The 26,836-nt window shown below is 42.9% G+C and overlaps 1 protein-coding gene across 2 annotated transcripts; it reads left to right on the top strand.

Moving 5' to 3' along the window:
* Window positions 1–387: 387 nt before the first annotated feature.
* On the top strand, window positions 388–25,032 carry LOC311145138 (erlin-2). Of its 2 annotated transcripts, none has more exons than XM_084181332.1 (12): window positions 388–469; window positions 2,870–2,977; window positions 3,327–3,408; window positions 3,755–3,801; window positions 3,933–3,994; window positions 12,275–12,400; window positions 13,271–13,344; window positions 17,693–17,751; window positions 21,082–21,173; window positions 21,365–21,454; window positions 22,022–22,101; window positions 23,569–25,032. In XM_084181332.1, the coding sequence occupies exons 2-12, from the start codon at window positions 2,871–2,873 to the stop codon at window positions 23,740–23,742; spliced, it is 993 nt and encodes a 330-aa protein (XP_084037458.1). In that variant the 5' UTR covers window positions 388–469; window position 2,870; the 3' UTR covers window positions 23,743–25,032. The 2 variants fall into 2 exon arrangements, with proteins under 2 accessions (XP_084037458.1, XP_084037457.1); XM_084181331.1 differs by having other exon boundaries at window positions 400–546.
* The last annotated feature ends 1,804 nt before the right edge of the window (window positions 25,033–26,836 follow it).

Genomic DNA, 26,836 nt, shown 5'->3' with positions numbered 1-26,836 from the left:
CACAACTCTCATATTCGCACAGGACTAAGGGGTGAATTTATACAATAACATGTTCCCCAGTCATTTTTATCCCCTGTGAAACACTGACGAAAACTTAGTTCCTACCATGCTATTGCAGTAATATAAAAGCTACTCTGCCCCCTAGTCTAATCACTCAAGTATCACTTAAGCCAAGGGGTAGCAATTGACCTATCAGTACTCCTGTGTAAATGGGTAACATCAGTGTCACAATGAATATAAATATAATTATGCTAGAGATATGATTGCTCTTTTCACATAATCAACTTCACAACAGAATAATTTGCTTTCTTTGATACTCTTTGTCGCCCTCTGTTGGTCTTGTGGGATATTTCCTCATTGAAGAACGTCCAACTGATGACGTAGGACGCAAAATGCGGAAGTGAACCTGGTAGCAGGTGTTTGCGTATTGTTGTCCGTGGAGGAGGCACCTCAAACGATAATAATACAGGTAATAGTACGGTTTTCTAGAACACTTTTATCAATGGAGGTTTAACGTACGTATCAAGTATCTACAATGACAACAATGTGAGTGAAATATTTTGTCAATGGATGTGACCGTCTCCGTGTTTGAAATCGAACGTAGCCTAGGTTAACGTTAGCTAGCTAGCTAAAGTAGCTAGCATAGCTGGCTAGTTACCTTCCTCTGTAACGTTAGCATAGCTTGCTAAAAAGCTAAACTGTTGCCTGTTACGTTGTTGTCTTATTTCGTCTTGCCTTGCTGGAGAGGGGTGTATGAATACGTCCAAGACTGGGCGACTAGCGAATTCATGTTTAACTGTCAGTATTCTGTCAACTCAAAGTGAATCAACTTCTCCATGTTAGAAAGTGGAACCAAAGTTACTGATCTTACACGTGCAAGATCAATGTTCACGACCTCCTGGTATCAAAGGCCTGCTTCCTGTCATTGCTTGACTTGAGGTTTGTTTAGCGATCTAAGAACACTATAGTAGCTAGCTTATTGAGTTTCTTGTTTATATAGCTAACTACACACTAGTAAGTTTGGGCTGGCTGCAGTTGTTGTTAGGATTGTTATGAGGTAAGGCAGCTGGGAGAAGTTTTAATCACGCCCTGTCTTGGCCAATCCTCTTAAAACGCTACAAGGTTATAAGAGGATATCCTTGTTGATGTCTCAGCTAAGCTTCTTCTTCCTGACAGAGGAGTTTAGCTTGACAGCAATATGCCTGCCCTGTGCCTGGGTATCACATATGTTATTGTTACATGTGATTGATTCCAGAGCCTTCTATTTATAAAGCTATAGCCTATTCCAAATACACTGAACAAAAATATTAACGCAACATGCAACAATTTCAAAGACTTTACTGAGTTACAGTTCATCTAAGGAAATCAGTCAATTGAAATACATTCATTAGGCCCTAATCTATGGATTTCACATGACTGGGAATACAGATATGCATCTATTGGTCACAGGTACCTTAAAAAAAAAAAAAGTAGGGGCGTGGATCAGAAAACCAGTCAGTATCTGGTGTGACCACCATTTGCCTCATGCAGCGCGCCACATCTCCTTCGCATAGAGTTGATCAGGCTGTTGATTGTGGCCTGTGGAATGTTGTCCCACTCCTCTTCAATGGCTGTGTGAAGTTGCTGGATATTGGCGGGAAGTGGAACACGCTGTCATACATGTCGATCTAGAGCATCCCAAACATTCTCAATGGGTGACATGTCTGGTGAGTATGCAGGCCATGGAAGAACTGGGACATTTTCAGCTTCCAGGAATTGTGTACAGATCCTTGCGACATGGGGCCATGCATGCTCATGGTGAAACATGAGGTGATGGCAGCAGGTGAATGGCACAACAATGGGCCTCAGGATCTCGTCACGGTATCTCTATGCATTCAAATTGCCATCAATAAAATGCATTTGTGTTCATTGTCCTTAGTTTATGCCTGCCCATACCATAACCCCACCGCCACCATGGGGCACTCTGTTCACAACGTTAACATTAGTAAACCGCTCGCCCACAGGATGCCATACACGATGTCTGCCATTTGTCCAGTACAGTTGAAACTGGGATTCCTCTGTGAAGAGCACACTTTTCCAGCGTGCCAGTGGCCATCAAAGATGAGCATTTGCCCACTGAAGTCGGTTACAATGCCGAACTGCTGTCAGGTCAAGACCCTGGTGAGGACGTCCAGCACGCAGATGAGCTTCCCTGAGATGGTTTCTGACAGTTTGTGCAGAAATTCTTTGGTTTTGCAAACCCACAGTTTCATCAGCTGTCCGGGTGGCTGGTCTCAGATGATACCGCAGGTGAAGAAGCCGGATGTGGAGGTCCTGGGCTGGCGTGAGACATCTTTTGCATTTTGTTGTGTGACAAAACTGCACATTTTAGAGTGGGCTTTTATTGTCCCCAGCACAAGGTGCACTTGTGTAAGGATCATGCTGTTTAATCAGATTCTTGATATCCCACACCTGTCAGGTGGATGGATTATCTTGGCAAAGGAGAAATGCTTTCTAACAGGTACAGTATGTAAACAAATTTGTGCACAACATTTTTGAGAAATATGCTTTGTGTGCGTATGAAACATTTCTGGGATCTTTTATTTCAGTTTATGAAACATGGGACCAACACTTTTTATGTTGCGTTTATATTTTTGTTCAGTATAGAAGGCACTGGTTGATTCTATTCAACTGTTCTAGCTAATATCCAGAGCTTGCAAGATAACTCTATTTACTACAAATGTATTGTCATAAACGCCATATGCTAGCCTACTTGTTATAGTGGCTAGTGAAAGGCTTTTGAGCTATTATTTCATTCATCTATCCCCAATGTCCAACATTGTGTATGTTGATCCTTTTGAAACTCATTGTTTGTCCTTCTTCTTCCCAGGATGGCACAGTTGGGTGCCATAGCCTCAATAATCTGTGCAATTGGAGGTGCAGCTCTCTTCTCTTCTGTGCACAAGATTGAGGAGGGACACACTGGAGTTTACTACAGGTCAGTCAGATATTTGGCTAGTCATTGCTTTCTCTACTGTGAGGCTTACTGTGTATTAATGCATTTTGGTTTCTGGAGACATGCATCAGTTCACCTTGCAGTGCACTGCACACATACCTCAAATACCACCACTAAACTCAGATTATATCTGTAGTGTGATTATAGAAAGAGGGCTAACATTATTTTGTGTTAGACATCAGATAAGTCCAGCAAAATCTCCAGTCTCCTCTCACATTTACAACTAACATTTGCAACTGTGGTTGCACACTACATCAGAACCATTTGGACATTTGGCCCTGATGTGATTCTTGTCATTTACATGTGATGTGATCATGTGTGTGTTCCACAGAGGAGGAGCTCTCCTGACCACCACCAGTAGCCCTGGCTTCCACCTGATGATGCCCTTCATCACTAATTTCAAGTCTGTGCAGGTGAGACAGACAGAACGGTCTCAGGAACAGGCCCTCGGCATGCCAGGTCTGACTGGGAGTGAGGGGTTTAGGTTCAAATGTAGTTGAACAAAGACTGAGGCTGGAATTCAATGTTTAGGCTAAGCAGTGTCTTTGTGAGTTTGTTTACAAACATCGCCCCAAGCCCACACACTTTTTCTGGAAAGTGACAGTATACAGTGCCCAAGACCAGTCTGTGAAGTTATTTGTCCTTGGAAAAAGGAACTACTGTGTAAATACTAAAATGCAGGTTTTATTGAATTGAGCCCTGCGGAAATAATGGATTTGTTGAGTGTTGAATGCCTTCTCTTTATTTCTGTCTTTGTAGACCACTCTACAGACAGATGAAGTGAAGAATGTACCGTGTGGAACAGGGTAGGGTTGTCTGCCATCTCTTCCCAAAATAAACTTGATAGATGCAAAAAAAACGACCAGCTACTTTTATCTCCATTCTTGATGATTTATTGCATGTATGTGTAGTTACATTCTGTTTTGATTTATTTCAGTGGTGGAGTGATGATTTACTTTGACCGGATAGAAGTGGTGAACTACCTCGTACCCTCAGCAGGTAAAGTCATTAGCCAATAAATCAAAAGGTGGAACGGATAAAACAACAACAACCCTTATTGTAGTTTAATTTTAATTTTACTATGTGCTCAAGTTTAATCTCTCTCAACACAAAACTCAAAACTGATCTTACTTGTGGCATAGCATGTCTAATTTTCTAATCCCTCCTTAGTATATAGGCTGTACTATTTCAGAACTTTGTAACCTATGTATTGTAACAGTGCGTTGTCCACTGCACCATTATTTCAAAGGGTGGCTCATTTTCCAACTTGTGTATTGTATTCAGTCTTAACGGCCCTGTGCAGTAAAAACGTGTGTATATATTTCCACACTATGAGGTTGGAATAATACTGTAAAATTGTGAAATTGATGATAATGCCCCTTTAGTGTAAGAGCTGTTTGAAAAGACTGCCTGTTTTGGTGGGATGGAGTTTTGGCCTTCCTTAGAACATAGAACGATTCAAAACAAGAGAAACGTCTGACAAGGAAACAACCAATACTGCCTGATAACTGATAACAAAATCAGGTGTGACTGATGAGACTCAGGTGTGCGTAAAGATGGGTTGCCAGTTAGTGGACCGGCGCCGGAGAGTGGGATTAGACGTGACAGTCCCTTTCAGATGGTTAAGCATTGCACCTGTACTACCATTGCTGTACCTCAATTCCACCTTGCAAAGTTTGCATTTCCTTCTCATTTAACTTCTCAAAGTATTGCCATACAGGACTTTGCTGCTGTCGTCATTTTTCCAAAGTTAACGGAGATGACGTAGTGGTGGAAAGTCGATGCACAAAATGTTGATTCCTCGACTCCTTGCACGTTGAATCCCACTTCTGAATACCCAGAAATGATTTGATATTGAGATAAAACTGTCTTCATTGGACCTTTTTAGCTGTTTGAGTAAAATAAAACAAATCTTTAGCAAATCACTTTTTCTGTTAGTGAAAGGCATCTGGAGACATTTAAACACTGTGTATACTCTTAAGTTCTCTCAAAGTGCTCAGTCTCTTTTGTTATGACAGATGGAGTGAGGTTGGGTTTATGTAGGCTACATTGACATCTAATTAGCCCAACAAAGGACAACATCATTTAATTGCGTAGCTAGGTATACTATCATTCATCCATGGTTGATTGGATCTTTGGAAGTTTAGAAGTAGTTACCATTAGCCCTATAAATAGGATGCCAAATTCATGATATTAATAATACACTTTTACCTTTGGATATTGTCTTGTACAGTGGGGAGAACAAGTATTTGATACACTGCCGATTTTGCAGGTTTTCCTACTTACAAAGCATGTAGAGGTCTGTAATTTTTATCATAGGTACACTTCAACTGTGAAAGACGGAATCTAAAACAAAAATCCAGAAAATCACATTGTATGATTTTTAAGTAATTAATTTGCATTTTATTGCATGACATAAGTATTTGATATATCAGAAAAGCAGAACTGAATATTTGGTACAGAAACCTTTGTTTGCAATTACAGAGATCATACGTTTCCTGTAGGTCTTGACCAGGTTTGCACACACTGCAGCAGGGATTTTGGCCTCCTCCTTACAGACCTTCTCCAGATCCTTCAGGTTTCGGGTCTGTCACTGGGCAATACAGACTTTCAGCTCCCTCCAAAGATTTTCTATTGGGTTCAGGTCTGGAGACTGGCTAGGCCACTCCAGGACCTTGAGATGCTTCTTACGGAGCCACTCCTTACTTGCCCTGGCTGTGTGTTTCGGGTCATTGTCATGCTGGAAGACCCAGCCACGACCCATCTTCAATGCTCTTACTGAGGGAAGGAGGTTGTTGGCCAAGATCTCGCGATACATGGCCCCATCCATCCTCCCCTCAATACAGTGCAGTCGTCCTGTCCCCTTTGCAGAAAAGCATCCCCAAAGAATGATGTTTCCACCTCCATCCTTCACGGTTGGGATGGTGTTCTTGGGGTTGTACTCATCCTTCTTCTTCCTCCAAACACGGCGAGTGGAGTTTAGACCAAAAAGCTCTATTTTTGTCTCATCAGACAACATGACCTTCTCCCATTCCTCCTCTGGATCATCCAGATGGTCATTGGCAAACTTCAGACGGGCCTGGACATGCGCTGGCTTGAGCAGGGGGACCTTGCGTGCGCTGCAGGATTTTAATCCATGACTGCGTAGTGTGTTACTAATGGTTTTCTTTGAGACTGTGGTCCCAGCTCTCTTCAGGTCATTGACCAGGTCCTGCCATGTAGTTCTGGGCTGATCCCTCACCTTCCTCATGATCATTGATGCCCCACGAGGTGAGATCTTGCATGGAGCCCCAGACCGAGGGTGATTGACCGTCATCTTGAACTTCTTCAATTTTCTAATAATTGCGCCAACAGTTGTTGCCTTCTCACCAAGCTGCTTGCCTATTGTCCTGTAGCCCATCCCAGCCTTGTGCAGGTCTACAATTTTATCACTGATGTCCTTACACAGCTCTCTGGTCTTGGCCATTGTGGAGAGGTTGGAGTCTGTTTGATTGAGTGTGTGGACATATGTCTTTTATACAGATAACGAGTTCAAACAGGTGCAGTTAATACAGGTAATGAGTGGAGAACAGGAGGGGTTCTTAAAGAAAAACTAACAGGTCTGTGAGAGCTGGAATTCTTACTGGTTGGTAGGTGATCAAATACTTATGTCATGCAATAAAATGCAAATTAATTACTTAAAAATCATACAATGTGATTTTCTGGATTTTTGTTTTAGATTCCGTCTCTCACAGTTGAAGTGTACCTATGATAAAAATTACAGACCTCTACATGCTTTGTAAGTAGGAAAACCTGCAAAATCGGCAGTGTATCAAATACTTGTTCTCCCCACTGTATATGAAGGATGGTTGGTTGATTTAAAATGTAATCTACAAGTTATTAATATGTTGGATTCACGTCTCCATCTCAATCCTGTGTGGCCTTCCACTTAGCGGCTGAGCCATTGTTGCTCCTAGACATTTCCACTTCACAATAACAGCACTTACAGTTGACCGGGCAGCTCTAGCAGGGCAGAAATTCGTCTGACAAACTGACTTATTGGAAAGGTGGCATCCTATGACGGTGCCACGTTGAATGTCACTGAGCTCTTCAGTAAGGCTATTCTACTGCCAATGTTTGTCTATAGAGATTGCATGGCTGTGTGCACAATGTTATACACCTGTCAGCAACGGGTGTGGCTGAAATGGCCGAATCCACTAATTTGAAGGGGTTTCCACATACTTTTGTGTATACAGTGCATTCGGAAAGTATTCAGACCCCTTGACTTTTTCCACATTTTGTTACGTTACAGCTTTATTCTAAAATTGATTTAAATGTTTCCCCCCCCCCTCATCACAATACCCCATACTGACAAACTCAAAAACAGGTTTTAGACATTTTTGGTAATTTATTAAAAAACAAAACTGAAATATCACATTTACATAAGTATTCAGACACTTTACTCAGTACTTTGTTGAAGCACCTTTGGCAGCGATTACAGCCTCGAGTCTTCTTGGGTATGATGCTACAAGCTTGGCACACCTGTATTTGTGGAGTTTTTCCTATTCTTCTCTGCAGATCCTCTCAAGCGCTGTCAGGTTGGATGGGGAGCGTCGCTGCACAGCTATTTTCAGGTCTCTCCAGAGATGTTAGATTGGGTTCAAGTCCGGGCTCTGGCTGGGCCACTCAAGTACATTCTGAGACTTGTCCCGAAGCTACTCTTGCGTTGTCTTGGCTGTGTGCTTAGGGTCGTTGTCCTGTTGGAAGGTGAACCTTCGCCCCCAGTCTGAGGTCCTGAGTGCTCTGGAGCAGGTTTTCATCAAGGATCTCTCTGTACTTTTCTCAGTTCATATTTCCCTTGATCCTGACTAGTCTCCCAGTCCCTGCCGCTGAAAAACATCTCTACAGTATGATGCTGCCACCACCATGCTTCACCGTAGGGATGGTGTCAGGTTTCCTCCAGATGTGACACTTGGCATTCAGGCCAAAGAGTTCAATCTTGGTTTCATCAGACCAGAGAATCTTGTTTCTCATGCTCTGAGAGTCCTTTAGGTGCCTTTTGGCAAACTCCAAGCGGGCTGTCATGTGCCTTTTACTGAGGAATGTCTTCCGTCTGGCCACTCTACCATAAAAGCCTGATTGGTGGAGAGCTGCAGAGATGGTTGTCCTTCTGGAAGGTTCTCCCATCTCCACAGACTATCTCTGGAGCTCTGTCAGAGTGACCATCAGGTTCTTGGTCACCTCCCTGACCAAGGCCCTTTTCCCCCGTTTGCTCAGTTTGTCCGGGCGGCCAACTCTAGGAAGAGTCATGGTGGTTCTAAACTTCTTCCATTTAAGAATGATGGAGGCCACTGTGTTCTTGGGGACCTTCAATGCTGCAGAACTTTTTTGGTACACTTCCTCAGATCTGTGCCTCGACACAATCCTGTCTCGGAGCTCTACTGACAATTCCTTCGACCTCATGGCTTGGTTTTTGCTCTGGCGTGTACTGTCAACTGTGGGACCTTATAGACAGGTGTGTGCCTTTCCAAATCATGTCCAATCAATTGAATTTACCACAGGTGGACTCCAATCAAGTTGTAGAAACATATCAAGGATGGTCGAGTCTCATAGCAAAGGTTCTGAATATTTATGTAAATAAGATATTTCTGTTTTTTTATTTGTAATACATTTGCAAACATTTCTAAAAACCTGTTTTCGTTTTGTCATTACGGGGTATTGTGTGTAGATTGATGATTAACTAATATTTTCCGAATGCATTGTATATATAGTACCAGTCAAAAGTTTGGACACACCTACTCATTCAAGGGTTTTTCTTTATTATAACTATGAAATGACAGCTTTGCACACTCTTGGCATTCTCTCAACCAGCTTCATGAGGTAGTCACCTGGAATACATTTCAATGAACAGGTGTGCCTTGTTAAAAGTTAATTTGTGGAATTTCAGTTGTGTTGTGACAAGGTAGGGGGGATATACAGAAGATAGCCCTATTTGGTAAAAGACCAAGTCCATATTATGGCAAGAACAACTCAAATAAGCAAAGAGAAATGACAGTCCATCATTACTTTAAGACATGAGGGTTAGTCAATACAGAACATTTCAAGAACTTTGAAAGTTTCTTCAAGTGCAGTCGCAAAAAACATCAAGCACTATGATGAAACTGGCTCTCATGAGGACCGCCACAGGAATGGAAGACCCAGAGTTACCTCTGCTGCAGAGGATAAGTTCATTGAGTTACCAGCCTCAGAAATGTTAGCCCAAATAAATGCTTCACAGAGTTCAAGTCACAGACACATCTCAACATCAACTGTCCAGAGGGGACTGTGTGAATCAGGCCTTCATGGTCGAACTGCTGCAAAGAAACCACTACTAAAGTACACCAATAATGAGAAAATACCTGCTTGGGCCAAGAAACACGAGCAATGGACATTAGACCGGTTTGGTCTGGAGTCCAAATTTGAGATGCTTGGTTCCAACCGCTGTGTCTTTGTGAGACGCGGTGTTGATGAACGGATGATCTTTGCATGTGTAGTTCCCACCTTAAAGCATGTAGGAGGAGGTGTTATGGTGTGGGGGTGCTTTGCTGGTGAGACTGTATGTGATTTATTTAGAATTCAAGGCACACTTAACCAGCATGGCTCCCACAGCATTCTGCAGCGATGCGACATCCCATCTGGTTTGGGCTTAGTGGGACTATCATTTGTTTTTCAACAGGACAATGACCCAACACACCTCCAGGCTGTGTAAGGGCTATTTTACCAAGAAGGAGATTAATGGAGTGCTGCATCAGATGACCTGGCCTCCACAATCCCCCGACCTCAAACCAATTGAGATGGTTTGGGACGAGTCGGACGGCAGAGTGAAGGAAAAGCAGCCAACAAGTGCTCAGCATATATATTTATGTGGGAACTCCTTCAAGACTGTTGGAAAAGCATTCCAGGTGAAGCTTGTTGAGAGAATGCCAAGAGTGTGCAAAGCTGTCATCAAGGCAAAGGATGGCTATTTGAAGTATCTCAAATATAAAATATATTTTGATTTGTTTAACACTATTTTGTTTAATACATGATTCCATATGTGTTATTTCATAGTTTTGATGCCTTCACTATTATTCTACAATGTAAAAATAAAGAACCACCATTGAATGAGTAGGTGTGTCGAAACGTTTTACTGGTACTGTAGTAAATCACATGGAGTTGATGAATTGTGGTGCCTTCTTCGGGCCGTTGAACTAGCGCTATCATCCCCCGGTGTCGATGCGCAGTGCGCTTGGCGCTCGTGGAGAAGCTTCTTGCGCTCCTGGAATTTCTGTTGCTGGTTCTGGACATCTCTGCTGTAGTCCGGGTAGATGCTGATTCGTTGATCTTGTGGACGTCTTTCTTTGCACTTGCAGCCCTCCTTATGCAGATGGCATCTTGGAAGAAGAGGAACTTTGAGATTAGGGTTCTCAGTGGTTGGCCCGTGCCATTGTGGGTCAGTGTGCGGTGCGCCCGTTCTATCAGCAGTCCTGAGGAAGTCGATGTCGAGGATCTCAGGGATGGTTTTCTGAAGGAAAGCTAGAGCATTGCCTGTCTCGCAGTTCTCTGGGAAGATTGTGAAAGGTAAATTATTGCGTTTAAAAAGTTTATCTTGACTGTCCACTCTATGAGGAGTTCCAGGTCAGCTAGGCTAACAGAAGGGTTAGCTAGAGCCTGCTTACTCGCCTCCTCCAAAAAGCCAAGTCAGGCCTCTGCACTGGAAAGGCGTTCAAGAACATCCGAAAGCTTTCCTTTGATTGGTGTTGTGGTTTTCTTAAGCTCCACCATGTTGCTTTTCTGGTCCTCTTGTATTTGTTTTAAGAGCCGGTAGATACCCGCTAATTCTTTAGTCAGGTTGTTCTCTTCTAGCTCTGTAGCTTTGTCCTTGTTGTCGCCATCTTTAGCATCGTCACCTCGCTCGTTTGCTTTCGGGACTGTGGGCTTAATATTTCCCTGTTTTCTTTCCTCTTTCGACGAATTTGGCATTTTAGATGTATGCATGTTGGATGTGTTGGTGAAACCATAATTAGGAGAGGGAGTACAAAACCATCGACGCTAGACAGAGAGGAATTTGCTTAAGCAAAAGGCAGTTTATTAAACACAGAGATATCTGTTACTGTTAGCTAACATGCATGGGATCCTGCTAATTAACATGCATGGACCTAATCATATAGCACTCTATTAGTGTCAGCTGAGAAGGATGATTAAACAGAGTTTACAGCATACTTTATACAATGTAACATAAAGGAAGGGGTCCTTCTTCTAGTCCCTGGTTGGTTCCCGAGGCGTAGGAGGCGGGTCTGCTCTGTCCAGAGCAGAAGCCCCATTGGTGCACGGCAGAGTCCTCTGCCCTTGGCACCCGACCAGTAGACAGGGGAGTTTGAGAATGAGTGTGCGTGCAGTGAAATGTCTGTGTGTGTCCAGGGAACTCGTTGAGGAGTATCTGTTGATCTATGGCCGGAGGTGGGGCTGTTGTCCTATTATCGCATTCCTAGGCCATCTGGTGAGAAGATAAGGTGTTCTCTGTCCTTTTGTTCTCTGACCTTTTGTTCTCTGACCTGGAACAGCATTTATTGAAAACAGGCTCCAAATGGGTCTTACAGAACATTTTAGTCAGACCAATCTATAACAAATTATATTTACTACGACAAATGTATGAGCATTTTAAAACTCAAAAGGTTAAAATTGGTTGTTTAACAGGTAAAAATGTAATGAAAATTGCAATTGTGCCCGGAGCTGTCTTTTCAAGCTGCCATTCCACAGATTGCGTCACGTGACTCCCCACAATGTTTGCAACGCTGGTTGAAATGAGATGAAAACGGTTCTGGTTGATGACTTTCTTTCAAATCCGATGTATTTTCCACGTAGATTCCATGTCACAAAACGTTGACAAATTACGTTGAAACAGCGTTGATTCAACCAGTGTGTGCCCAGTGGGTTATTTACTGTAGCCACTACTACTTACTTAATGTAGCCACACTTCTTTCTCTGTTCTCTGCAGTGTATGATATCATTCTCTGTTCTCTGCAGTGTATGATATCATTCTCTGTTCTCTGCAGTGTATGATATCTTTCTCTGTTCTCTGCAGTGTATGATATCTTTCTCTGTTCTCTGCAGTGTATGATATCTTTCTCTGTTCTCTGCAGTGTATGATATCTTTCTCTGTTCTCTGCAGTGTATGATATCTTTCTCGGTTCTCTGCAGTGTATGATATCTTTCTCTGTTCTCTGCAGTGTATGATATAATGAGAAACTTCACAGCAACTCTTTCTTCTCTCCTCTACAGTGTATGATATAGTGAAGAACTTCACAGCGGATTACGACAAGGCCCTAATATTCAATAAGGTTCACCATGAGCTCAACCAGTTCTGCAGCGTCCATTCTCTACAGGAGGTCTACATTGGCTTGTTCGGTAAGTGTAAACAATAGGCAGTTCTAGAATATTCGTTAAAAGGGTTTAAAGGGTGTTTCTCAATATGCATACTACCATGCTCCAAGTGCATTCTCCGAGGACGTTCTCTTGAGTACGTTCTTGTGAGGACGAGATTGTGTAGAACGCATAAAACATTTCATTTTAGAAGCACTCGCACTCCCCCTACTGTATTAACTCACGCTGCATCTCCCCATTCACGGAATCTTCTTCCAGCCAGGACAATCGCAACAATAGAGACAAAACAAGATATACACAAAGCAAACGTTTTGCCTCATAAGTATCAGGTAGATATATGTGAATCGTAATAGTGTAGCTAACCAGATAGTATAACAGGCAAAAATGACCTAAAACCAATGTTATCCAAGGTCAATTCTTTGTGGGTAGCTAGCTAACAATTCTTCGTGGCTAGCTTGCTAGCCAGTTTGCCCTATTGACTTACTATGGACTTACCCATTCACGGAACCTTCCTTCTTCAAGCCAGGGCAATGGCAATAGCGGCGAAACAAGATATATACACAAAGCAAACATTTTACTTCATAATTATCAGCTAGATATATGTGAATTGTAATAATGTAATAATCTAGATAGTATAACAGTAAAAAATGACCTAAAACCAATGTTATCTAAGGTAGATGTCAATTCTTCATGGGTAGCTAGCTAAAAATTATTCATGGCTATCTGGCTAGCTAACAGCAGTAGCTAGCTAGTTAGCTCTACTATGGGCTTACGACCTATGCATGCTACAGTGGGTATCACAAATGGCAGCCTCTGTCTCCATGGTATATCCTCTAACCCTGTTCTGTGTGTGTGTGGGGTGTCTGTGTGTGTGTGTTGTTTTTCCCTCCTCAGACCAGATAGATGAGAACCTGAAGCTGACCCTACAAGAGGATCTGACCAGCATGGCTCCTGGACTCATCATACAGGTACTGGAACTGACTGGCAGAGTTAGATGGAAGGAGGGAAAGAGACATGGAAGGAGGGAGAGAGACATGGGGGGAGGAAGAGAGAGATGGGAGCAGGAAGAGAGAGATGGGAACAGGAAGAGAGAGATGGGAACAGGAAGAGAGAGATGGGAGGAGGAAGAGAGAGATGGGAGGAGGAAGAGGGAGACGTGAGGAGGGAGAAAGAGACGTGAGGAGGGCGAGAGAGACGTGTGAGGAGGGCGAGAGAGACGTGTGAGGAGGGCGAGAGAGACGTGTGAGGAGGGCGAGAGAGACGTGTGAGGAGGGCGAGAGAGGAGACGTGTGAGGAGGGCGAGAGAGGAGACGTGTGAGGAGGGCGAGAGAGGAGACGTGTGAGGAGGGCGAGAGAGGAGACGTGTGAGGAGGGCGAGAGAGGAGACGTGTGAGGAGGGCGAGAGAGGAGACGTGTGAGGAGGGCGAGAGAGGAGACGTGTGAGGAGGGCGAGAGAGGAGACGTGTGAGGAGGGCAAGAGAGGAGACGTGTGAGGAGGGCGAGAGAGACGACGTGTGAGGAGGGCGAGAGAGACGACGTGTGAGGAGGGCGAGAGAGACGTGAGGCGGGAGAGAGACGTGAGGCGGGCGAGAGAGAGACGTGTGAGGAGGGAGAGAGAGACGTGTGAGGAGGGAGAGAGAGACGTGTGAGGAGGGAGAGAGAGACGTGTGAGGAGGGAGAGAGAGACGTGTGAGGAGGGAGAGAGAGACGTGTGAGGAGGGAGAGAGAGACGTGTGAGGAGGGAGAGAGACGTGAGGTGGGAGAGAGACGTGAGGTGGGAGACGTGAGGAGGGAGAGAGAGACGTGTGAGGAGGGCGAGAGAGACGTGTGAGGAGGGCGAGAGAGACGTGTGAGGAGGGCGAGAGAGACGTGTGAGGAGGGCGAGAGAGACGTGTGAGGAGGGCGAGAGAGACGTGTGAGGAGGGCGAGAGAGACGTGTGAGGAGGGAGAGAGAGACGTGAGGCGGGAGAGAGACGTGAGGCGGGCGAGAGAGAGACGTGTGAGGAGGGAGAGAGAGACGTGTGAGGAGGGAGAGAGAGACGTGTGAGGAGGGAGAGAGAGACGTGTGAGGAGGGAGAGAGAGACGTGTGAGGAGGGAGAGAGAGACGTGTGAGGAGGGAGAGAGAGACGTGTGAGGAGGGAGAGAGAGACGTGTGAGGAGGGAGAGAGACGTGAGGTGGGAGAGAGACGTGAGGTGGGAGAGAGACGTGAGGTGGGAGACGTGAGAGGAGGGAGAGAGAGACGTGTGAGGAGGGCGAGAGAGACGTGTGAGGAGGGCGAGAGAGACGTGTGAGGAGGGAGAGAGAGACGTGAGGCGGGAGAGAGACGTGAGGCGGGCGAGAGAGAGACGTGTGAGGAGGGAGAGAGAGACGTGTGAGGAGGGAGAGAGAGACGTGTGAGGAGGGAGAGAGAGACGTGTGAGGAGGGAGAGAGAGACGTGTGAGGAGGGAGAGAGAGACGTGTGAGGAGGGAGAGAGAGACGTGTGAGGAGGGAGAGAGACGTGAGGTGGGAGAGAGACGTGAGGTGGGAGACGTGAGGAGGGAGAGAGAGACGTGTGAGGAGGGCGAGAGAGACGTGTGAGGAGGGCGAGAGAGACGTGTGAGGAGGGCGAGAGAGACGTGTGAGGAGGGCGAGAGAGACGTGTGAGGAGGGAGAGAGAGACGTGTGAGGAGGGAGAGAGAGACGTGTGAGGAGGGAGAGAGAGACATGTGAGGAGGGAGAGAGAGACGTGTGAGGAGGGAGAGAGACATGTGAGGTGGGAGACGTGAGGAGGGCGAGAGAGACTAAAAACTAGTCTTAGGGAATCCTTGCATACCAGTATAAATATGTTAATTGAAGGTGAATTAATCAATGTTTATTTAAATATATTTACAGTGCCTTCAGAATGACTTTTTCCAAATTTGATTGTGTTACAAGGTGTGATTAAAATAGATTTAATTGTAATTTTTTGTCAACGATCTACACAAAATACTCTAATGTCAAAGTGGAAGAAAAATTTGAGCATTTGTAAAAGATCAATTCTTCATTGCTAGAAGCCATTTTCAAGTCTTGCCATAAATTCTCAAGCCGATTTTAAGTCAAAACTGTAACTAGGCCACTCATGAACATTCAACGTCGTGTTGGTAAGCAACTCCAGTGTATATTTGGCCTTGTGTTTTAGGGTATTGTCCTGCTGAAAGGTGAATTTGTCTCACAGTGGCTGTTGGAAAGCAGACTGAACCAGGTTTTCCTCTAGGATTTTACCTGTGCTAAGCTCTATTCTGTTTCTTTTGATCCTAAAAAAAAACTCCTTGCCAATGACAAGCAAACCCATAACATGATGCAGCCACCACCATAGTTGAAAATATGAAGTGTTACTCAGTGATGTTTTGTTTTCAATTTGCCCCAAACAACGCTTTGTATTCAGGACATAAAGTTAATTTCTTTGCCACATTTTTTGCAGTTTACTTTAGTACCTTATTGCAAACAGGATGCATGTTTTGGAATATTTTTTATTCTGTACAGGCTTCCTTCTTTTCACTCTGTCATTTAGGTTAGTGTTGTGGAGTAGCCTAACTACAATGTTGCTGATCCATCCTTAGTTTTCTCCTATCACAGCCATTAAACTCTAACTGTTTTAAAGTCACCATTGGCATGGTGAGCGGTTTCCTTTCGCTCCGGCAACTGAATAAGGACGCCTGTATCTTTGTAGTGACTGGGTGTATTGATACACCATCCAAAGTGTCATCAATAACTTCACCATGATCAAAGGGATATTCAATGTCTGCTTTCTTTATTTTTTACCCATCTACCAATAGGTGCCCTTCTTTGCAAGGCATTGGAAAACCTCCCTGGTCTTTGTAGTTGAATTCACTGCTCGACTGAGGCCCCCATTACATTTTCTCTGAAATTCAGTCGTGCCAAAAACCTGATATTGTGATGATGAATGTCAGGTGATGAGTGGGCTGCTAAAGGCTTCTGTATGGACTGTAAAGCAGGGTTCTTTCTGGATCAAAAGGGGGCTTAGGTGGTGGGCGTGGGAGGTGGTCGTGGCAGGGTCGGCCAGCTGGCGCGGCTTAATTTCAGAGAATTTTAGAGGCCCACATTTTGGCGGTGTAGAGAAATGTTTGCATTTTTAAGGCACTTTTCTGCAATTCTACAAATTTCTCCATGGAGCTGAGAAACATTTTTGCAGTTTTAAAGCACATTTCCTGCAATCCTGCACATTTTGCCATGCAGCAGAGAGACAATTTTGCAGTTTTAGAGCAAATTTCCTGCAATTCTATGCATTTGCCATGGCTAATGCTGTGTTATTTTGCTTAAACATAATAACAAAATATATTCTGCTAAATTAATTGCTTTGGTAATTTTCAATTCTCCCTGACTGTCTCGTTTTCATTTAGGTAATTGTTAGTTCTCAAATACTAATTTAAACGTTAAGAAAAATGTTCAATTTGTCACATCCCTAGTTGCAATTTCTGGACTGGAGAACAATGGGAACATTCTGGCAGACATAGGAGAGAAATAATAACTTCCTCCCCAACTCTGCTCATTCCTGGTTTCAGTCTTTTCTCTCTATTCTTGTTAGAGCTGATATGGTTTCAGTCTTTTCTCTATTCCTGTAGAGCTGATATGGTTTCAGTCTTTTCTCTATTCCTGTAGAGCTGATATGGTTTCAGTCTTTTCTCTATTCCTGTAGAGCTGATATGGTTTCAGTCTTTTCTCTATTCCTGTAGAGCTGATATGGTTTCAGTCTTTTCTCTATTCCTGTAGAGCTGATATGGTTTCAGTCTTTTCTCTATTCCTGTAGAGCTGATATGGTTTCAGTCTTTTCTCTATTCCTGTAGAGCTGATATGGTTAAAAAAAGGGTTTTCCTCATTTGGGTCTCTAGCTTAAAAAAATAAAGGTCTTAATGCCCCACTGGGTTTAAAAACACTCAGCTGTTTCTTCCCATAAATCCTCTACAAGAAACCACAATAACAACTGTAGGTTCTGCCAGGAACTAATAATACTACACCACAGTTAACTCCAGAGGGAGTTTGGGGAAGAGGGGGAGGGTTGTGTTTGTTTTTTCTGCTCCCAAGTTTTACAAGGGCTGTCTCCCAAATGGCACCCTATTTATTCCATTGATTAGAAGCTTATGGGGCCTGGTCAAAGGTAGTGCACTACAAAGGGAATAGAGTGCCATTTGGAACTCAGCCTAGATGATCCTCTGGTAATGATAAGTCCTCTTATTACCATGTATTCACTTGCAGTACCACAGTAAAAGAATGTTCAATATAATCTCCAGTCTCCCCTCTTCTTCATGATTGTGGTTTGGCAATCTTTACCACAGGCGGTCCGGGTCACGAAGCCCAACATCCCTGAGAGCATTCGCAGGAACTATGAGATGATGTGAGTAGAACAGTTGGCTGTAGAACACTGAAACATTCTAAAACATTATAGAAATCCCAACCCCCTGCTGTCTGTTCTTTATATGGGCCGTTCTACAGAAGCAGTATAAATTGGGGGTTGGAAAGAAAATCACATTTGTATCATATTTGTTCCAAACTTTCAGCACACTTGTCTTCCAACATATGTCAGGTAGACATACACATACACAGTTTATTAGGTACACCAATCTAGTACCGGGTTGGACACCCCCCTTGCCGCCAGAACAGCCTGAATTTTTCGGGGCATGGATTCTACAAGTCGGAAACATTCCACAGGTGTGTTGGTACATGCTGACGCGATGGCATCACGCAGTTGCTGCAGATTGGACGGCGGTACACCACCGCCTCCAGCCTGTACCATTGACACTGCAGGATGGGTCCATGGACTGCCATCAGCATGATGCAACAGGAACCGGAATTCGTCGGACCAGGCAATGTTTTTCCACTCCTCAATTGTCCAGTGTTGGTGATCGTGTGCCCACTGGAGACTCTTCTTCTTGTTTTTAGCTAATAGGAGTGGAATCCGGTGTGGTTGTCTGCTGCAATAGCCTATCCGTGACAAGGATCGATGAGTTGTGCGTTCCGAAATGCCGTTCTGCACACCACTGTTGTACTGCGCCGTTGTTTGTGGCTCGCCTGTTAGCTTGCACAATTCTTGCCATTCTCCTTTGACCTCTCTCATCAACGAGCTGTTTCCGCCCCAACAGGACTGCCGCTGACGAGATGTTTTTTGTTTGTTGCACCGTTCTCGGTAAACTCTAGACACTGTCGTGCGTGAAAAGCCTAGGAGGGCGGCCGTTTCTGAGATACTGGATCCGGCGTGCCTGGCACCAACGATCATCATCAAAGTCGCATAGGTAACTCATTTTGCCCATTGTAACGTTAAATCGAACAGTAACTGAATGCCTCGATGCCTGTCTACCTGCTTTATATAGCAAGCCATGGCCACGTGACTCACTGTCTGTAGGAGTGATCCATTTTCATGAACAGGGTGGTGTACCTAATAAACTGTCGGGGAGTGTATATACTACTCACACACTGTTTGTATTGAATATTTACCTGAATTCCTTACATCAATTTTATTTGCATACTGATTTAATAAATACATTATTTTTTTACCTGATTTTCAAAACCTTTTAAATTGAATTTAGAGAAATATAATCTCTTGTTCTCTGGAAAATGTTCAATGTTGATTGTATGAATCTAAAACTTGTTGATTGAATTACTTATGCATATAATTAATTATGTTGATAGGTAAAGTGATAGTTTAAACATCTATCTTTATTTTGGCAAAATAACAGGCGTTTCGGTGTCAAGTGTCAATCATAGAGATAAATAATGGATTCTAGATGGAAATTACCAAAATGAGTTTAGACATTGTCATTGAGAGCTTCCACCATTTAAAAGTAGTCAACTGGGTGGGGATTCCTATGGGTTGGGAGCAATGATCCCTCTAAACTGCGCGCAGCTCCCCTGGGACTGCCACGTAGAAGAAATATCAGCCCACGCAGAGAAGCACGAGATTGAACTTCACTCAACTTTCTACAGTTTTCCCCTTTAGTTAACACTAACAACGTTGTGCTCAACTGTGGGAATTGTGATCGAATCAACTCAATATTAGCCACTTTCAATGTAATATACCGTAACAAAATGAACTATGCAAGATTTAGTATGCAAAACTAACTGTGCAAGAGATTTTCTATGATTATATTGCATTGACAGGCACAACTTAGGCCCGTACTCTACACAGACCGGTGCGCCATAACCAATCAGAGCTGCAGTAGGCCTATATGCAAATAACCATTGCCATATATGGATCTTTGCCATTCACTTTGAACTGGACTGTGTTTAGGCTACAGTATGAGTGGTCGCAAGTAGATGCGCTTGTTTTGAGATCAAAGTGAGAGCTGCATGTAGCCACTTGTGCACATTTGTTCATATTCTTTGCTAGTTAGTGAGATATTCGCCCAGTTATAGCTAATTTCTAGTCAACAATGGGGGAGTGGTTGCTTCCAACAAGAGCACAAAATGTTTGCATTTCTAGCCATCTTTGAAAAGAGAGTCCGGTAAAGACCTTGTGTCACCTACCCACATGGTGGTCCTCTAGATGATTCTGTGCTTCCAACTTTGTGGCAACAGTTTGGGGAAGTCCCTATACTGTTTCAGCATGACAATGCCCCCGTGCACAAAGCGAGGTCCATACAGAAATGGTTTGTCGAGATAGGTGTGGAAGAACTTGACTGGCCTGCACAGAGCCCTGACCTCAACCCCATCGAACACCTTTGGGATGAATTGGAACATTGACTGTGAGCCAGGCCTTATCGCCCAACATCAGTGCCCCGACCTCAGTAATGCTCTTGTGGCTGAATGGAAGCAAGTCCCCACAGCAATGTTCCAACATCTAGTGGAAAGCCTTCCCAGAAGAGTGGAGGCTGTTATAGCAGCATAGGGGGGACCAACTCCATATTAATGCCCATGATTTTGGAATGAGATGTTTGACAAGCAGGTGTCCACATACTTTTGGTCATGTAGTGTATTTGTAGGGTGGTAGCTTAAGGGACATTCATTCTACAGTGTTTTAGTGTGTGTTTCGGTAGCGACATCAAAAGTGGGGGCAGCATTTTTCAGAGAAAGATATTTAAAAATAAAATAAACAAATAATTAGATCAGTATCTTTCTGTGTAATAATAGAACAACTCAAGATGTTTTATTGAAATAATAGTGTTAAGAAAATACAAAAGTCATGAGTTGCTAAAGGTAAGGAGTCATGGTTTGGGACAGTAACCTTTCAATTGAAATAGATGTATAAACAATAGCTTTGTACTATATTAATTTAAGTATGTTTGTTATTGCCTTGGAATAGAGCATATGATTTTTATAGTTTTTTGGGGGTGAGACAGGAATTTACACCACTTCTGTAGAATCACCCATATTTGTTCTCCCCGGACCTAGTGTGCGTCTCAAATTGCACCATATTCCCTAAATAGTGCACTACTTTTGACCAATGTACTACATAAAAAAGAAGGATGCAGACCCAAAGTATGTGGATCTGTCTCTGCTGGTTCATGTCTCTCTGTCTGCTCTCCACTTCCATCTGGAAGACTTTAGTGATGGACTGATGATGCTATTTATTCATGGTGTTGAGTAATGTTATTGGAGGGACACTCACCAGGCTGTTGTTGTTTAAGGATGTTCTAGGGAGTGATGGAATCACTGTGTGCTGTGGGACTGGAGAAAGATGTTAACCAGCTGTTGGCACGCAGCTGTAATATTTGTGTGTGTGTGGGTTTAGGGAAGCTGAGAAGACAAAGCTGCTGATTTCTGCTCAGACTCAGAAGGTGGTGGAGAAGGAGGCGGAGACAGAGCGGAAGAGGGCTGTGATTGGTGAGTCATGAGAGACACTAACGCACTATGACCTTACATTTACACTGACAAAATATTAAACTGACATTTACGATAATACACTGACATTTTATAAACAAATGACCATTTTTAAGAGGGATTCTGTCAGTTTTCTCGCTTAAATCACAGAATATAAGGTTAATTTCCTGTCTCCTCCATGTGCTGCTCTACAGAGGCAGAGAAGGTGGCTCAAGTGGCGGAAATCAAGTTTAGCCAGAAAGTCATGGAGAAAGAAACAGAGAAAACGATCTCTGAAATTGAAGGTGTGTATATCTGGCGAAATGATAAGACCTGTATAATTCTCATTAGGCCACTGGCCAGTGGAACAACTGGGCTTTTAGGATGCTCTACATTTTTGTGAGTCATGATGGTAGAAAAAGCCGTTCTCTGAGGACTGACTGAGTGTAGAAGCTCAAAGCTTAGGTGAAATACATTTTAAACAGGGTTTCTTAAACTATGGTGGGCCCTGGGCATGTGAAAGGTGGGTCGCGAGTTATGAGAATACATCTATAATTACCCAATATTTCTTATTAATTCGGGTCGTTGGAGGACAATTTGGGTCACGGGAGGACGGTCAGTTGCTCATTTAGGTCTTGAGCTGAAAAAGTTGAAGAACCCCTGATTTAGACATATCCCTGCTCCCTCCTGTCTCCTCAGACATAGTTTCAATTTTAACTAGTGTTGGCATTTCCCAAAGCCCAAGGGACTCTTCTTTTCTACAATAGTTTATCGTCATGTTTTACTTTCTACACTTTATAGCCCTGCTAATGCCGTTGCCTCCTCTCTGACCCACTCCTCTTTGTCTCTGACCTCTGACCTCTGGGTTTCAGACAGAGCTTTCCTGGCCAAGATGAGGGCCAGGGCCGATGCAGAGTTCTACACAGCACAAAGAGCTGCTGAGGCCAATAAGGTGAGAGGAGCATACTGAGAGAGGACAGCTGGTTCCCAGTGTGCTCTCTACACCCTCCCCTCTGCCCTAACCCTTCCATGTTTGCAGATCTGAAGGGTCTGCATAATCAGGGCAGTTAAAGAGCTCTCTGCTCCCACTATATTGCTTCCTCCATGCAGATCTACAAATATCCAAGGGTTAGAGCCAAGGGAAGGTAGAAGGGGGTGAATTGGGAGTGGCTGGAACAGTGAGAGAGAACACACTGCCCCTCAGGCTACAATCTAACAGCATCACAGTACAGCCAGGCGTCCATCACTGCTCTCTCTCTCTCTCCCACCGTTTTTTCTCTCTCCTCCCCGCTTTCTCTCTCTCCCCCTCTCCTCTCACTCTTTCTCTCTCCTCCTCTCACTCTTTATCTCTTTCCTTCTCCTGTCTCCCCCCTCCCCTCTCTCTCTCTCTCAATTCAATTCAATTTCAATTTAAGGGCTTTATTGGCATGGGAAACGTATGTTAACATTGCCAAAGCAAGTGAAGTAGATAGTAAACAAAAGTGAAATAAACAATAAATATTAACAGTAAACATTACACTCAGAAGTTTCAAAAGAATAAAGACATTTCAAATGTCATATTATGTATATATACAGTGTTGTAACAATGTGCAAATAGTTAAAGTACAATAAATAAATAAACATAAATATGGGTTGTATTTACAATGGTGTTTGTTCTTCACTGGTTGCCCTTTTCTCGTGGCAACAGGTCACAAATCTTGCAGCTGTGATGGCACACTGTGGTTTTTCACCCAGTAGATAAGGGAGTTTATCAAAATTGGGTTTGTTTTCTAATTCTTTGTGGATCGCTGTAATCTGAGGGAAATATGTGTCTCTAATATGGTCATACATTTGGCAGGAGGTTAGGAAGTGCAGCTCAGTTTCCACCTCATTTTGTGGGCAGTGTGCACATAGCCTGTCTTCTCTTGAGAGCCAGATCTGCCTACGGCGGCCTTTCTCAATAGCAAGGCTATGCCCACTGAGTCTGTACATAGTCAAAGCTTTCCTTAAGTTTGGGTAAGTCACAGTGGTCAGGTATTCTGCCACTGTGTACTCTCTGTTTAGGGCCAAATAGCATTCTAGTTTGCTCTGTTTTTTTGTTTGTTCTTTCCAATGTGTCAAGTAATTCTCTTTTTGTTTTCTCATGATTTGGTTGGGTCTAATTGTGTTGTTGTTGTTGTTGTTGTCGTCCTGGGGCTGTGTGGGGTCTGTTTGTGTTTATGAACAGAGCCCCAGGACCAGCTTACTTAGGGGACTCATCTCTCTGTAGGTGATGTCTCAATTTGGTGTTTGTCCCATTTTGTGAATTCTTGGTTGGTGAGCGGACCCCAGACCTCACAACCATAAAGGGCAATGGGTTCTATAATTGATTCAAGTATTTTTAGCCAGATCCTAATTGGTATGTCTCTCTCTCTCTCTGCCTCTCTCTCTGCGCTCCCAGTTGAAGCTAACGCCAGAGTACCTGCAGCTGATGAAGTTCCAGGCCATAGCAGCTAATAGTAAGATCTACTTTGGGAGTGAGATCCCCCAGATGTTTGTTGACTCTGGGCCAGGCGCTTCTAAGGCCTCAGCTGCCATGGACGTCCTAGCTGAACAGATCCTGGACCTGGACTGATGGAGGGATGGAGAGGAGGAGAGGAGAGTCCCATTCCAGGGCTGGAGCTGTGGAGCTGGGCCCAGGCCAGCCGCAAGGTGGGGTGGTAGAGGAGGCTTGGGTTTTGGGTTTTGTTTTTTGTTTTATGCATCCCAAATGGCACCCTATTCCCTAAATAGTGCACTACTACTTTGAACTACTATAGTGCACTACTACCCATAATGCTCTGGTCAAAAGTAGTGCACTATATAGGGAATAGGATGCCATTTGGGACGCAGACCTGGACCAGGAGGTTTTACTAGCTCTACAACAGACTATCCTGAGAAGACTGTAGGCGAAACAAAGAGATATTGAATGTAACAGTGTAATGTGGTTTGTTTCTGTTGGCTGAAAACTAAATGTAGGCCTAATTGTCACTCGGTTTTGTTTTTGTGTTGTATTGTTTTTCTAATTTCCTCTTGCACCAGGGACATTTAAACATTAACTGAACTTATGCAAGTGTGTGATGTATGTTTTGTTCCATTGTTACTTCATTTGGTAGCGCTTTCTTGTATTTTCTAATGATGGTCGTCTTTTATGTGTTGCATAGCTCATAATAAGTGTATGAGAGATGTGTGTAGAGAGACAGTTGTGTATGATTAATTGTTAATTATTTTATAACTAAAATGTTGGGAATACCTTGTTTCTTCATACAGACCCCTCTCCCATAAGAATTGTCTTACTATCTTTACCTTATCTTGCCAGGGTCCTTTCACAACAACAGATGTAACAGATCTTGACTAATCGCATAATTGTGCGTTTTTTCTCATGTATAGACTCGCAGTGTGATTTCTTCACAGAAAAACAAACAAAAGCTAATGGCTTATGTTAGTCATTCTTATTGGAAGGATTTGGTCATGGATTCAATGGTATAATGATCTCAATGGGGTTGTAATGAAGGATACAGCAGCAGCGTTTTTAACTCTGCATTTCAATGTTGGAGACAGAGTTCATTTGGGGTTAATCATTTGTAGTTTTTTCACCAGTGCTTAACTAAACTTGTTTGCGAGGCATTTGATTATTGTGCTGTGTATCTAGAAAACTGTTCTCTTAATGTAACTCTGGTTTGCTCTGCGTTAGCCGTGCGAGTGACTACCTGTATAAACTGTTTGTTAGACTCGCTCAGGTTGACTTGACTGATTATGACTTGAAGGGAACTGTTTTTGCACTCTCACTGATATTAAATTGTGAATGAGCAATCCATACTTTTGGCATTTATATAATAAAATTCGTTTTTCTTTGACAACAAGGTACTTTTTGTCTTCAAATGTAGAGTGATGTTTCTGTGGGTGTTTTTATTGACTTTTTCTTACATTGCACGTTCACATCTGTCAAGGAAGAAAGACAAACATGTTGAATCTTGATTGGATTTGGCTACATACCACTGCCTATTGAAAGGCTTGTTTAGATGTGCTTATGTTATGTCAAATGTGATAATAGGTTCATAGCCATTCAGACTATTGCACTAAGATACAGACTGTATTTCTGAAGTTATGAAGATGAGAAGTTACCCAATCTGATTACATATATTAGAGACAACTCCAATTTACACTTGAAGAGATGTGGCCTGCAGTAAATAAATATTAGAAAATATTTTTTTCAAGCATCCTCTGTTAAATTGAACTCTTATTTGAGAGATGATTGACTCACATTTTGAATGATACACAACAGATTAAGGGCTCTATTCAAGATGTATCGTTGAAGCGATACAGATTGTGCGATATAAATGTAAAGGTAATTTCCGCTTGATCCGACATATGCAGCGTTTACCGTGAATGCAGTCTCCGCTAACGCGGGAACATTGCCTTTAAATTTAAATCTCGCTGTAACGCTGAACTTCCGCGATATGGATTGAATAGAGCCCTAAGTCTTTCATTATGATGGCTTTATTGTATCCGTTAGGAAATGATTTTGCATCATACAGCATTAGCCTATTGTTTATATCATGTAGCACTAAAGTGCCATGACTTCACTGTCATCTTTCTGGATACAGTCTATGTCCAATAGCGAAGCCTAGTTTTATCTCGTAAGTACTACCGTCAAAGAAACAATCACCTATTATCTCCTGTGAGAAACACCCTACACTCTTAGAATATTTGTTTACTAAAAGGGTTCTTTGCGGAGGGATAGTGTTCTACCTAGAACCTTTAACATCCTAAGAACAGTTTTTGGAAGAAATGGTTATTTGATTATTCTTTGTAAGGCAAGAATAATTATTTGTAAGGCAATAATTATTATTTGGAAGGCAAGAAGGGTTCTACATAGAACCCTTCTGAATAAGCTTTTATATTATAACTTTTTTCTTTATTTTAAATAGTTCCTGAGCATTAGTGTTAACCTCTGTGTTTAAACTTTAACATCAGGAGTTTGAGTAATCTGATCAGTTTAAAAATGTATGAGAATGTTGGAAACTACCTATATGGGAATATTTGTGCATGTATCTGGTATTCCCTTAATCATTTTACATATACAGTACTGACATACTTGATATCTTTGCCATGAATTCTGTCTTTCAAATTAGTATTTTCTAGAATTCTATTGAGCAGAGAGTAGAAGAATAGAAGGGAGTATGAGTGAACCAGCAGTGTATTTGTATGGTACACAGCAAATTGGCCAGTTGTACGTTGTGTTGATTTTTAACATTTCTAGTGTTCATTCAGGAGTTAAATTAACTTAACACTCAGTGGTGTAGAAGAACCCCAGTGTTGGTGTTAATAGCCAGAGTTGAGTGTGATTGTGTAATTTTTCTCTGTGTAGAGTAAAACACTTGTCATAAAAAGTTAAATTTTAAAGGCTAATAAGGCTGGTGGAAACATTCATATAGGGTTCTTTTTTTCTAAGAGTGTAGGGTTCTTTTTTTCTAAGAGTGTAGATTCCCAGTCAGGTATGAAGTGTGTGCAATCAGAAGTCTGTGACTCGGCTGCGTGGGCAGGACCAGGGTGCCAGTATTCTTGCTTCAGATAGTCTTGTAGAGGGGATTTTAAGCATAAATAATATAATATGCCATTTAGCAGACACTTTTATCCAAAGCGACTTACAGTCATGCGTGCATACATTTTTTGTGTATGGGTGGTCC

The sequence above is a fragment of the Coregonus lavaretus genome (assembly GCF_964263955.1).
Source record: "Coregonus lavaretus genome assembly, chromosome: 17".
NCBI lineage: Eukaryota > Metazoa > Chordata > Actinopteri > Salmoniformes > Salmonidae > Coregonus > Coregonus lavaretus.
Note: the sequence above shows the minus strand (reverse complement) of the source record. Positions and strands in the feature narration are given on the sequence as shown.

Excerpts from the sequence above, each read along its gene's own strand:
- LOC311145138 (XM_084181331.1), top strand. Across the intron at positions 2,978-3,326 it reads CACACTGGAGTTTACTACAG|AGGAGGAGCTCTCCTGACCA; the intron begins GTCAGTCAGATA and ends TGTGTTCCACAG. Across the intron at positions 17,752-21,081 it reads CGCAGGAACTATGAGATGAT|GGAAGCTGAGAAGACAAAGC; the intron begins GTGAGTAGAACA and ends GTGTGGGTTTAG.